Consider the following 13,485-nt stretch of genomic DNA (forward strand, 5'->3'; position numbering starts at 1 on the left):
GCCAAACCCCTCGATATTGGCAGTTTTAGCCAACAATAGTCAAATGTGTTTGGAAGCCTGTAGACTCTTATCTGCTGCTGGTATTTATTTTCTATTCTTCACTGCCTCAATAGACGCAGACTAAAAAATTGATAATTTGTATACTAATACATATACCAGGACACAAAGGACTATAAAGCATTTAACCCCTTTCCCAACCTAGCCAATTTTAGTTTTTGCTCTTTCATTTTTTTCTCCCATTCTTCCAAGAGGCATAATATATTTTTCTGTCCGCTAAGCTGGGTTATTTTATGCGATGGGTTGTAATTTTGAATGACACCATTTACTTTGCCATACAGAGTAATTTAAAATGTTAAATGGGGTTAAAAAGTGGAAAAAATTCTGCAATTGTTTTCTGGGTGTTGTTCTAATCCAATTCTGGCATTTTTTAAACAGCGTTTTCCATATTGGTTAAATCATTTTAATAAAGATCTGACTTTATAGCCAAAGTGAAGGAATATACGTTTAGTTTTTTTAACCTGGGAAAAGAAGAGCTGAATTGAATGCTTTTTTTTCAGCAATTATTCCCCCCCCCCCTCCCCCCACATCCCTTCACTGTGAATTTAAATCTTGTTTTATAGTTTCCACAATGTAATGCACTACTTTAAAGTATTCCACTTTCAGGAAAGTGCACCCCAAATGCTAAAAAAAATTGAATAGAGCAAGTATTCACAATCTCTAGGTCCAGCACCAGCTCCCTGCTGATCCTCAGATGTCAGTCTTTTGTCTGCAGTGGTGACGTCACATCGGCAATATCGCTGTAAGCAATCATTGAAATTGGCAGTTTGTTTCATCGAACTTGGCACAGTTAAATATGTTGACTACAAACCTGGTTCATACTGTTTGAATTATGGCAGCATTTCAGAGAAAAAAAATTGAAAACGCAGACAGGAATGAGATGACTAGTCCAAAAAGGTATGTCCCCACAGGCTTTTTCTTCCAGCTCATCTAGACTGACAGGTCTATCTTTATGTGCGTGTAAGGAAAGAAATGTCTGTCTAGCTGGTGGGGAGATGCTGGTATGGACATATTAGGAATCAATGCACAAATAAAGGTAAGAATACATTATATGGAGAAAAGTTTTGTGGGACATTCCATTCTAAATCCATAGGCATTAACTTGGTCAACATTTAACAGCTTATAGTCTCCTGGGAAGGCTTTCTACAAGATTTTAAGGGTTTGGAGGGTGTCTGCAGAAATTTTTTTGCCCATTCATCCAGAAGAGCAATTGTGAGGGCAGACGCTGATGTTGGACAAGAAGAGCTGGCTCACAATCTTAGCTCTACTTCATCCCAAGAGTTTAATGAAGTTAAGATACTGGCTGTCAAGTTCCTTCACACTAAACTCACTCAACCATGCTATTATGGATCTGGCTCTGTGTACTGGGGCATAGTCATGCTGGAATAGAAAATGGCAAAACTGTTTCCGCAAATAGTGAAGCATACAATTATTAAAAATGTTTTGATATGCCGAAGCACTAAGATTGTTCCAAACATCTTGAAGAACTAACCACAGATCTTCTGTGGATGCAGGTGTCTGCACATCGTTCTGTATTTTCATTTAATCTCACAAAGACTCAAGGATGATGAGATAAGGGCCCTATGAAGCAATATCATCAATTCCAGGTCGCCTTGCTCCTCGTTACTCTAAAATTCATTCTTAATGACACTGGCTGTATGTTTGGGGTTTGTTGTCCTATTGCAGAATATATTTGGTCTCAAACTGATGCCTCGCTGATAGTATTGCATGATGGATAAGTATCTGAGTTTATTTTTCAGCACCATTCATCTTGACCAGATACTCAACTCCATTTGCGGAAATGCAGCCCCAAACTTGAAAGGAACCTCTACCATGCTTGAACTGTAGGACCTCATTCGGTGATTTTTCACTTACGCTTAAAATGATCTGAGTCTCATCAGTATTTGGTGTATATGTCAATTTTTACATTCAGCATTTGACCAATGATTGTCACTGATGAAAAAATTAAGTAAATTATAAAGCTTCACCAATCCACTAGGGTAGGGTCACACAACGGTTTTCTCCACATTTGAGAAAAATGGTCCCATTATTCTGATCATACTTTGATCACAGTTTGATTAGAGTGGCATCAGTTTTTCTCAGACATTGAGAGTTAAAAAAGTTCTCCACCTTCTCCATTCTGTCAGTCCAGGAAAATCAGACTGCACATGGGTGTAATCTGAGTGCGATCCGATGATTTTCACAGACCCATAGACTTGCATTGACGATTTTGATTCGACACTAAGATCAAAATCAGACATGTCTTGTTTCTTTTCCACTGACCACATGGTCCAAGGAAAAGATCAGACATTTGCATAGTCCGATAGAATATCATGGGCACGAGTGCTATCTGTGAAAACCACCAAGAGAAAATCAGTCGTGTGCATGAGCCCTTACATTGTTAATCATGGACATAACACAGAATGCACAGTGATGCCATCCGTGGCCTGTCTGATTTTCACAGACGTATAGACTTGTATGGGTAATTTTGATCCGTGACTCCGATAACAAACCTCTCGGACATGTGAACAACTACACAGACTATAATGTGTACATGTTCTATCAGTGATAACTATAGACAGAACAAATACTTGAAAAACAGATGCCTGAATGAGGTCTTGGCAATCTGTGTCAAACCAGTCCAGAACAATGTTTACAGTGAAGCAGGGGGTATTATTTTGTTAAAAAAAGGCCACTGCTTTTAAGGAATGCTATTGCAATGAGGAGGAGTACTTGGTCTGCAAAAATGTCTAGGCAAGTGGTATATGTTAAAGTATGTTCTCAAAGTATTACAAAGCATTAAAGGTACCTTCACACTGAGCAACTTTCCAACGAGAACGACAGCGATCCGTGACGTTGCAGCGTCCTGGATAGCGATCTCGTTGTGTTTGACACGCAGCAGCGATCTGGATTCCGCTGTGATATCGCTGGTCGGAGCTAGAAGTCCAGAACTTTATTTCGTCGCTGATCACCCGCTGTCATCGCTGGATCGGCGTGTGTGACGCCGATCCAGCGATGTGTTCACTTGTGACCAGGGTAAACATCGGGTTACTAAGCGCAGGGCCGCGCTTAGTAACCTGATATTTACCCTGGTTACCATTGTAAAAGTTAAAAAAAAACACTACATACTCACATTCTGATGTCTGTCACGTCCCCCGGCGTCCACAGGGTTAAAACTGCTTTCGGCAGGAGCGCTTGCTAATGCTGCGCTGCTGCTGAGAGCTTCCTGCACTGACTGTGTCAGCGTCGGCCGTAAAGCGCCGGCCGTAAAGCAGAGCACAGCGGTGATGTCACCGCTGTTACTGCTGGCGCGCCGCTGACACATTCAGTGCAGGGAAGCTCTCGGCAGCAGCGCAGCATTAGCAAGCGCTCCTGCCGAAAGCAGTTTTAACCCTGTGGACACCGGCGGGGGATGTGACAGACATCAGAATGTGAGTATGTAGTGGTTTTTTTGTTTTTGTTTTTTTTTACTTTTACAATGGTAACCAGGGTAAATATCGGGTTACTAAGCGCGGCCCTGCACTTAGTAACCCGATGTTTACCCGGGTGCTGCAGGGGGACTTCGGCATCGTTGAAGACAGTTTCAACGATGCCGAAGTCGTTCCCCTGATCGTTGGTCGCTGGAGAGAGCTGTCTGTGTGACAGCTCCCCAGCGACCACACAACGACTTACCAACGATCACGGCCAGGTCGTATCGCTGGTCGTGATCGTTGGTAAGTCGTTTAGTGTAACGGTACCTTTACAGATTTGCCTTCTCTCATGACGCATCTTGGTGCTATCTCCGTCCCAGATAAGAGACTCCCACGTTCCAGACTGTCCACATGATGATTTCATTGTGCCATTGTCCTTTTCTGATGCTCCTGTGCCCACTGAAGGTGCTTTTAGCAGTTGACAGAACTTTGCAGCACATTTGACACCCCCATAAGTAGTTAGTTTTGGTGCACTTTTGTGTGATAGCTAGCATTAACTTTCTAAGGAATTTGTGCTACAATAGCCAATGCATTTGAAGAACATCCCACAAGACCTGCTGTTCTGCTATTACCCAGTCATTCAGTCATTACAATTTTTTACTTGCTTATATCACTCAGATGCACAAACTTGCTCATTTTTTCAGCTTCCAACACATCAACTTTTAGAATTGTCCTTTACATGCTGCCTTATATAACTCACCTTTTAACAGGTACCATTGTATTGAGATTATCATCATTATTCACTTCACCTTTTAAATGTTTTGGCTGATTAAGCTATATATTTTAATTTGTAGTTATATCTAGATGTATGATACATGTTAATTCTTACTGAAGATTGTTTTTCCAAAATTTAATATACAGTGTGTCCGTAAAGTCATGGTGCACTTTTGACCAGTCGCTGGAAAGCAACAAAAAATGATAGAAATGTGAAATCTGCTCCAAATAAAAGAAAAACTCTCCCAGTTTCATACCTATTCAGTGCAGTTCGATCCATTTGTTGCCTACACACATCCAAACGATAGTGAAGTTCTTGCCACACACAGGTAGCCCATATTCGGACGTTATGGCGATGAACATGTCCACAGATATGGAAGGCCGCCTCATCGCTAAACACAATCTTCTGTAAAAATCTTGCATCATAGTCGATCTCATGAAGCATATCTGTAGCAAACACGCATTGTTTGGGTCTATCCGCCGGTTTGATAGCATGCAACAGCTGCAATTTGTACCCCGTAAAACAGAGATGTTTCTTTAACACCTTATGAACTGTAGTCTTTCTTAGGTATAATTGTCAAAAACACGCACGCACAGATTTTTTAGGGCTCCTTAGGTAGCTATCCCGTATAGCCTCTACAGACTCGTCACTGACTGATGGCCTACCAGAACGGAGTGTCTCCACCAAACTGCCGGTTTCCTTCAACTGCTTATCCCACTGAGTAATGTTATTCCTATGTGGTGGCGCTTCGTTATAAACGCGCCGATATTCAAATACCACTTTGGTTACGGATTCGAATTTAGAAAGCCACAGAACACACTGAACTTTCCTCTGTAAAGTCCACATCTCGACTGGCATGGAAAACCACACAGCTGGCATAAGCTTGTGGTTGCATGATGACACAGACCTGGCAATTTATTAATCAGAGTTCAGTTTATCAGGGGTTAATCTGACTGGGGGCTCAGCAACAGCTTTAATGAGTTTGTGTTGTTTGATTGGTTCTTGTTATCTCTCTTCATGAACAAATCTGATATGATTGGGCCAGAGAAAGGGCGGCAAAATGTAAACTATAAATAAATCCTGTGACTGGTCAAAAGTGCACCATGACTTTACAGACACTCTGTATAATCTATATAAAATGTTGAGTACTTTAATATTACATATTTTGCACTGAGCCTCCAATATAGCCCAGAGCTGTATTTATAATTCTGTTGATTGTTATTTGAAACAGTACAAAGTCTGGTCACCAGCCGATAGATGAGATCGCATAGTCCAGCTTACACTTTACTGTTCAAAGAAATGTAATGCAATGCATTTACAAAATCACTCAACTTTTTATATGCATTATATATCTATATAAAGTAATAAAATTGAAAATTAAGTATTTTTTCAAGTAGCCTTAGTTAAATATACCCAACAAATTTGTGACAACATGGATGTCATGGCTTCTAGATTTCCAATCAAATAAAGAAAGTTACAGAAAGTACAAAGGCCTCAGGATCTATGGAGGTCTTAGAAATAAATTTCCATCCCACCGATCAGTGTTTTTTCAAAAGTCCTAATTACATAATAGTCACTCATTTTATTGGGAAACTATATTATACAGATTTTTATATTTTGTCAATAAAGACAATAGAAGGTTTAAAAGACTAGAAAATTGAGGCTCAATTACTCTGGCTGACCCGTGGTTATAGATAACCGTAGATTGGCAACGTAGAAACCGATTTGCGGTCGTTTAACAGCCATTTTTTTACAGACCGGCTAAGCTTCCGATGCACACAGACTGATCACTCACAGATGATTCTTTGAAGCAAATTGTCTGTTTATACACAGAATGATGTGCTGCCTAGAACAATGAGTTTTAAAATAGCTTAAGAATCATTTCAGCCAGTGTTTTGCTAGTTCATTGAGTTAATGTCAGCTTGTTAATATTGCCCGATTATATTCTGGCAATATAATTGCACCCCAAGTCTCTGAAGTTATTATAGAAGTGCATAAGCAAGTCAACACCATTTTCTGATTGGCCATGTGGTCAATGATAAGATAAAGGTGGTCATACACCTTATATAGCTATCATCTGAATGCTTGTTTAGCTGACAGATATTTCCCCTCACACCTACCCCCATACACATGAACACTTGTCTTGGCCAAGCTTGCATGTGTCTTCGATGGAAATAAGCCACCATCAAACTCCTCTGGTTGTCGCTTATGTCCTTTAAAAACAAAGGATCAGCCATGCTGAAATCTAACATCTGGTGTTAAGGTAAAATTGGGGGAGAGTTTCCCCAAAATACAAAACCTCACACACCAACTACGAATAAGGCTGTGAGAAAAAGGATGTCTGAAATCACTATTGTAAAGCCGACTTAATAGGACCTGAAACGCTCTCCAAACATGTCTATATTTTTATATATTTGTATTTCCAATAAAAGAACAATTCTGGAAAAAATTGTATTCTGTGTCATGCTGTTCTTCTACAAATGTATTAGTAATTTAACAACTTATCACATAGTCCTCAATGGATAGCTGTAATTGGTAACACCAAGTTAGCAATTTGTTCATTAATTACTTGGAGAAATAACAGAGAAATGCAGAGATGTATTCAAAAATAATCCAGAATTGTTATGGCATGTGTAATAAAATGATTTACTAATACAGATATTTGAGGAAAGGGAAATGTCTTCTTTAAGTCTCTTCTGTCAGTCGAGATCTTAATTTCTCCTTGTCCTGTATGTAAATGATATCATTTAGCCATGTTTGTAGGAGGCAATGTATCTAATCTGGCAAATCTGTCTATCATTCCCCTATAAAAATTTAATTTTAAACTATTTCATGAGTTTTAGGCCCACATTGCCTGGTAGTGTCACAGAGAGGAGGCCGACAGAAAGAAGTGATCTACAGTACGGCAGCATGGTCGGCATGGGCAGTGCTTCATTATACAACATTTACAGAATATTTTGCTATGTAAAGTCATTTAGTATTATCCAGCTGTAAAATACTCGTCCTTGTACCTACAAGCTGGACAAGACATGTGATTACATGTCGCTCTACATGAATCTCTATATGATCTCTCTTGTAAAGAGACCATTGTTCTCCTGTATATTCTTTTATGTCGATCATAATTTCCCAGAGCCTTGAGCCCACACACTTGTATGACTTACAATTACTTCATCCTGTAATACTTCTGGATCAATAATTTCTTTTTACTCTTTCCCAAGGACTTGATAATCATGTTTGCTGGCATATATCATTCCGCCATGAAGTCTTGGTCATGTGTCCTAACTATTACAGACACATTTGACTGTACTTCGAATCAGTTATATGTGGTAAGATGCTGAACAAATGACGACATTCAGCGAGTCTCCATGTTGCTACCGAAAGGGTTAAATATTTTAATAAATGAAGTGATTATTTTTCTAAACCTGAAGATTGATCCATTGCTTCAATAAATGTTTACAGCTTTCTGTATCTAGTAATACTCCCAATCCTGGCACCACAAGATAAACATGATCAATAGGATCAATCACAATAAATGTAACAGACTTTCTATAGGAAACCAATTCCCTGCGCAGAATATAGAAAGCATTTTATTATTCCATTAACAACAAAATGACACAAACCCTTCGGTCCTTCATCCTTTCTAACGGTAGGCTCCTTCTTTGGGTCATATATACTGCAGTCAGTTCCTGCCCATGTGGAACTGCATATACATGTGGCTTCATTGCTGCAAACCTGGAAACAAGATCACAAAGGGATAACAGTGTTAGAGTGTATTTGTATACATATTAGTTTAATGAATGAATTACATTTATAAATAGGTTTTTTTGGACCAAAAAGCCCAATAAAATTCCCAAGATTGGACCTCACAGCACTGTGTGTGTTTTTAAAGTTTAGATCAAAGTTTAATTTTATTTTCAAGTTCATAGCTTCATTACATCATATCATGTGCCCCTTTTCTGTTACATACTGTAGCTTCAAATTTCTAGCTAAGGCCTTGGCTGGATCCGGGTGCCACCAGAAGGCGAGTATATATTTTTTATTTTAATTATTTTTTAAGGGCCTGGAGGAGAGTCTCCTTTCCTCCACCCTGGGTACCATCCGCACATGATCCGCTTACTTTGCACATGGTGGGCATAGCCCCATGCGGAAAGTAAGCGGATCAATGCATTCCCATGTGTGCGGAATCACCGCGATTCCGCCGTGGAAAAATACGCAGCATTAGCACAGCATTGCGGAATCCCATTGAATTCAATGGTTTGTGTTGTGTATGCGAAAAAACACTGCAAAACCGCATACAATTCGCAATGTGTGCACATAGCCTAAACGTATAACAATTCATTGACACAAAGAGACAGACTATTCGGGTTTAAGAAAGGAAGAACCCAACCCATGGCTCCCAGCAGTCAGCTAATTACCTCTCATAACCAGCTCTTTGCAGCAAAACACAAATGTACTGGAGGACAGACATGTCCCAGCCATCCTAAAGTTTAAAGGAAACATGCTGTCATCGCCCTGCTAATATCTGTAGTAATAGATAGTATGAGCGCTTTTCATCGATGTTACAGGGTCACTGTTATATATATCTTGGTCTCCAAAAATTTAAATAATCATGCCCTATAAGACTCCTCTCAAGCTGTATGCAGTGTAAAAGAGGATTTTTAATTGGCTGTATAAATGAAACTCTACAGCATGACCTATCTATTGTGATTTTCCTTGAAAATGACAATCAGAATTCTAGTGGATGACCCTACACAAAGATAGCCGTATCACTCCCACTGTAAGACAATGCTGGAGAGTAAAGCTCCTTACTGACTGGGGATTTTGCACACTTTTTATATACCAGTTATCATTTGGCAAAAGACTCCTTATCTGCTGTACAGTTGCCCTGAGAATCAGTCCCTTTTGTTGACACCAAATAATGCATGGAGCTAGGCAAGTTTCTGTCTGCACAGTAAGACTAGGCTCATACCATATTTTTTCCATACTGTAACAACAAAATGAATCTGAACGTTTATATAGTTGGAGTTTGTGGACATTATCTTTCATTGTACAAAAAGAGCATAAGTCTGGAGGCTGTTTTTAACAGGACAATAAAAAGGGATATACCGTAACTGCACTTTTCTGTCCTGTCGAAAACAGCATCCAGACTATTTTATTAAATAAAAATTGATAGCAGCAGACTAATTTTATGGGCACCCTGTTGTAGTAGCAGGGGCGTAGTGATTCTGGGTGTCACACTGATAATGTCCCTCAATATGGCTCCCATTCATTAACAATGTCCCCATGTGGCCACCTTATATTAATAATTTATGGTGGCCATATAGAAGGACATAATTAATGAGAAAGTGAAAAAACACTGCAAAAATGCTAAAGGAATTGACATGCTCAGATCTAAAAAACGATACAATGCTCAACTTAGATCAGGAAAAAAAACAAGCGTGTGCATGAAATTTTTGAAATCTGAAAGCTTTTGTAAAACATGGCTTCTTTTGTGCTTAAATAAGGCTAAGTTCACTTTAGCGTTCAGGGGCTTTGCGGAGGGTTGCATAGTCCTCCGTTAAGCCCCGCCTACTTCCGCATACTTCTGCATGCGTCCTGCGTACCTATCTTTAACAATGGGTAAGCAGGACATGCAGATGTATGCGGATGCGTTGTTTTGACGGGCCCGCCGACAGCATGGGAACGCAACAAGTTGCGTTTTGTGTGGACGGCGGGCGCAACATAATTCCATATGAAAAAATAGCATACAGATAGGGGTTGCCGACAGAAGTCTGGGGATGTGGTGTCACTCACCACTAACGCGGTGCTCCAGGGCTGCGCTATCTCCTGTCCTGTGCCATTATACAGTATATCTTATTGAACACTGACACGGACTACACACGTCTTGTTTTGGCTGCAACCACGTACAGATAATTTTACTTGGTCGGTGTAATGCTTAAATGTTTAAAAACTGAGGTGCGAAGTGATGTGGTAACTATCTTTATTTTCCAAGAGGCATCTCTGACACTGTTATAGTCATATCTCTGCTATATGGGTCAATGTCCATTCCTGCAGAGTGCTACCCTGTAATGTACCTATGGCGCTGTCAGATGTGAGCATGCCTTCATTTGTCTGTACTGTTAAATATGTGTACTTGTGAATATCCTTCATAAAATGAATACAAAAAAAAAATGTTAATACTAATGCAGACAATTCTGAAACATTGAGTGGCTTCCAAATTATTATCCTTTGCTACAAAATCAGGAAGTTAATCTGCTGAAAAATGTTCACCATTTGAACGCATTACATACATTAGATCATTTTAATTTTTATTTCATAAATCAATAGTACACGTGAAAATAAGCAACAGTGTAATATATCTTATCAGAGAAATCTGCTTCATTCTCTGCCAGAATTGATCAGCCATTATCAAAATCTCAATTCTGAGGTAAAATCTGTATTTAGTGCAGACAGATTGTCCCATTACTGTGATAGAGATGGCAGATACTGCTGATAAGGGTCTGTGTAGATAGGGGAGGGGTAGAGACAGAGCTCCTCCCTCTCTCATCTACATAGACCCTTATCAGCAGTATCTGCCATCTCCTACCTCATGAATATAACAATCTGTCTGAACTGAATACAGATTTTACCTCAGAACTGAGACTTTTGATAATGGCTGATCAATTCTGGCAGAGAAAGATGCAGATTTTTTACAAAGTTGCTTACTTTCATGTGTAGTATTAAGTTATGAAATAAAAATGAAAACATCAGTTACTCTTTAAGTCAACGAAAACATTATGTCCTGAAGCAGTCTAACAGACATTGGGCCTGATTCATTAAGGCGTTCATGCTAGAAATCTGGGTAAAACACTGTAAAAAAAATCATAAAACTTTTAGCATTTTCACGTCAGTCCTCACCAGTTTGATAAAAATTAAGGAGCATGGGACGGATGAGGCATGGCTACACCCACCTGCTTAATTCTTAGAAAGTTTTGCCGTTCTTAATGAATCTTCCCCTTTGTCTTCAAAATATGAATCATTCTTATTATCAAAATGTACCATTTAGTCTTACCCCATGCCCCGAGCAGATTTTCCCATTGGAACCCATTGGGCAGTTGCTAATGTTCAGGGATGCAATAGGTAGGCACTTCCTGTCTAAGCACATCATTGATGGGCCACACGGTGTTCCATCCTCCACATAGCCCATGTCAGTTTCGTCATCCAAAAGTATATGAGCACCACTGTATAACACAGAAATTATTACAGACATTATTAACTACTTTTTTCCTTTTTATAAATATCGCCATGGAAAAATATGCTAATTATTTTTCTCCTAAAGGAAACCTAATAGGTCTTATAGGATTTCAGCCAGGCATGTTTGCCGTTGAAATGTTGCAGCGTGTTAGAGAAAATCGTACTTTAAAAGCCGCCAGGGACCGAGCTGCACAGGTCACTAGTCGGACAGCCAAGTCCCTGGCTGCTAGCCTGGAGTGACAGGTCTCTTCTTATATTGACATTGCAAGCCACCAAATGAATCCTAAGGCCAAGCTCAGAGTGCATACCTGCAGTCCATCACTCTCCCTTGGTAATTGATGTATGTTGGAGGTATATCGCCAGCTAGTTTACCAATGCGGGGAATCTTAGATACATTTGCACAAAGTAGGAAACCGCAGAATACATCACTACAAAACAAAAAAACAGTTAATAAAGGAATAAGTGTAATAGAGGCAGCATATAATTTCAACTTACTGTAGACATTGAACCATTGTTGATACAGTAATGAGGGAGAATTTATTAGGCTCCTTGACAATGGTTGTGGGGGCAAGAAACATTTATTACATAAAGTTAACAGAGTTTAATCATGAGTAGACAAAACCTGAAAACAGAGGTGGGGTCAGCTGATGGTCAAGGTAAGGATTTTAGAAAGTACTTAGGCTACGTTCACATTTGCGTTGTGCGCCGCAGCGTCGGCGACGCAACGCACAACGCAAATGTGAACGCATGCACAACGCAGCGTTTTGTGACGCATGCGTCCTTTTTTTGCTTGATTTTGGACGCACAAAAAATGCAACTTGCTGCGTCCTGTGCGCCCTGACGCGTGCGCCGCAGCGACGCATGTGTCACAAAACGCAAATGCAACGCATGTCCATGCGCCACCATGTTAAATATAGGGGTGCATGATGCATGCGGCGACGCAGCGGCGCCCGACGATGCGTCGCACAACGCTAATGTGAACGTAGCCTTAGCCGCTCCATCACTAAACTTCAGCGTGGAAGTTATTGGGTGGATATTCAATTTAATTATTTTCAATAACTTCCCATTCCTTAAAGTACATTTACCCTGCAAGATTATAGGAAACGAGCTTCACCAGGAATGTCTGATCACCAGTAATCATGCAATGTAAGTAGGCTACCGATCATCCACCCTACACTTGGTATTAGGGTGAAGTGATCTCCTGGTTTGCCCAAAAGAGCAAAGTTCTCGTCAGCGCATTGTCAAGGCCAATAAGGCTGCCATCACACTAGCAGTATTTGGTCAGTATTTTACATCAGTATTTGTAAGCTAAAACCAGGAGTGGAACAAATAGAGGAAAAGTATAATAGAAACATATGCACCACTTCTGCATTTATCACCCACTCCTGGTTTTGGCTTACAAATATTGATGTAAAATACTGACCAAATACTGCTAGTGTGACGGCAGCCTAACAGTGCTCAGTACAATCTATTTCTGATCGATATGTGCTCATCTGAAGGGTAGTTGGCCTGTTTAAACAGGTTGTTAAATGACCAGCTCTTGACAAGCATGTTACTAATTAACATTCATTTAACATAGATTATTGGCAGGTGTAAATGCACCTTTAGTGTTCTCATTTACCCCTTCATGCCGCAGCCATTTTTCGTTTATGTTTTTCACTCATCTTCTTCCCAGAGCCATAACTTTTTTATTTTTCCGACAATATGGCCATGTGACATTTCCGACAATATGGCCATTTTTTTAGGGACGAGTTGTAGCGGCATTTAACGGGTTAACAGCTGCTGGTGGATAGCGATTCCACCTACGGCTGTTAGGGGCACATGTCAGCTGTTCAAAACAGCTGACACGTTCAGGGAAAGATGTGGGTTCAGCGTCGGAGCTAAAATTGTTATGATTTTCCCAATGGCAGGGAAATCAAAATAACAACGGACTAGCTCTCGGGTGATGGGAACTAAAGTGACCGTGACCTGAACCTGACACGACACTGGAAGTAGCCGGGGAGTGTTTCC

The 13,485-nt window shown here is 40.1% G+C and overlaps 1 protein-coding gene across 6 annotated transcripts in view; it reads right to left on the reverse strand.

The window, feature by feature from the left end:
• Positions 1–13,485, reverse strand: part of ADAM23 (ADAM metallopeptidase domain 23) — a 410,305-nt gene that overhangs the window by 33,904 nt on the left and 362,916 nt on the right. For all 6 annotated transcript variants that reach the window (XR_013218285.1, XM_077275748.1, XM_077275751.1 and 3 more), the window contains exons 22-24: positions 11,784–11,903; positions 11,294–11,462; positions 7,863–7,974 (exon numbers count right to left, since the gene is read on the reverse strand). Coding sequence is in view for 5 of the 6 variants with exons in the window: in XM_077275748.1 (XP_077131863.1) it covers positions 7,863–7,974; positions 11,294–11,462; positions 11,784–11,903 (401 nt within the window). In the remaining variant the exon portion in view is untranslated. The remainder of the gene's footprint in view (positions 1–7,862; positions 7,975–11,293; positions 11,463–11,783; positions 11,904–13,485) is intronic.

Source organism: Ranitomeya variabilis, chromosome 7 (assembly GCF_051348905.1).
Source record: "Ranitomeya variabilis isolate aRanVar5 chromosome 7, aRanVar5.hap1, whole genome shotgun sequence".
NCBI lineage: Eukaryota > Metazoa > Chordata > Amphibia > Anura > Dendrobatidae > Ranitomeya > Ranitomeya variabilis.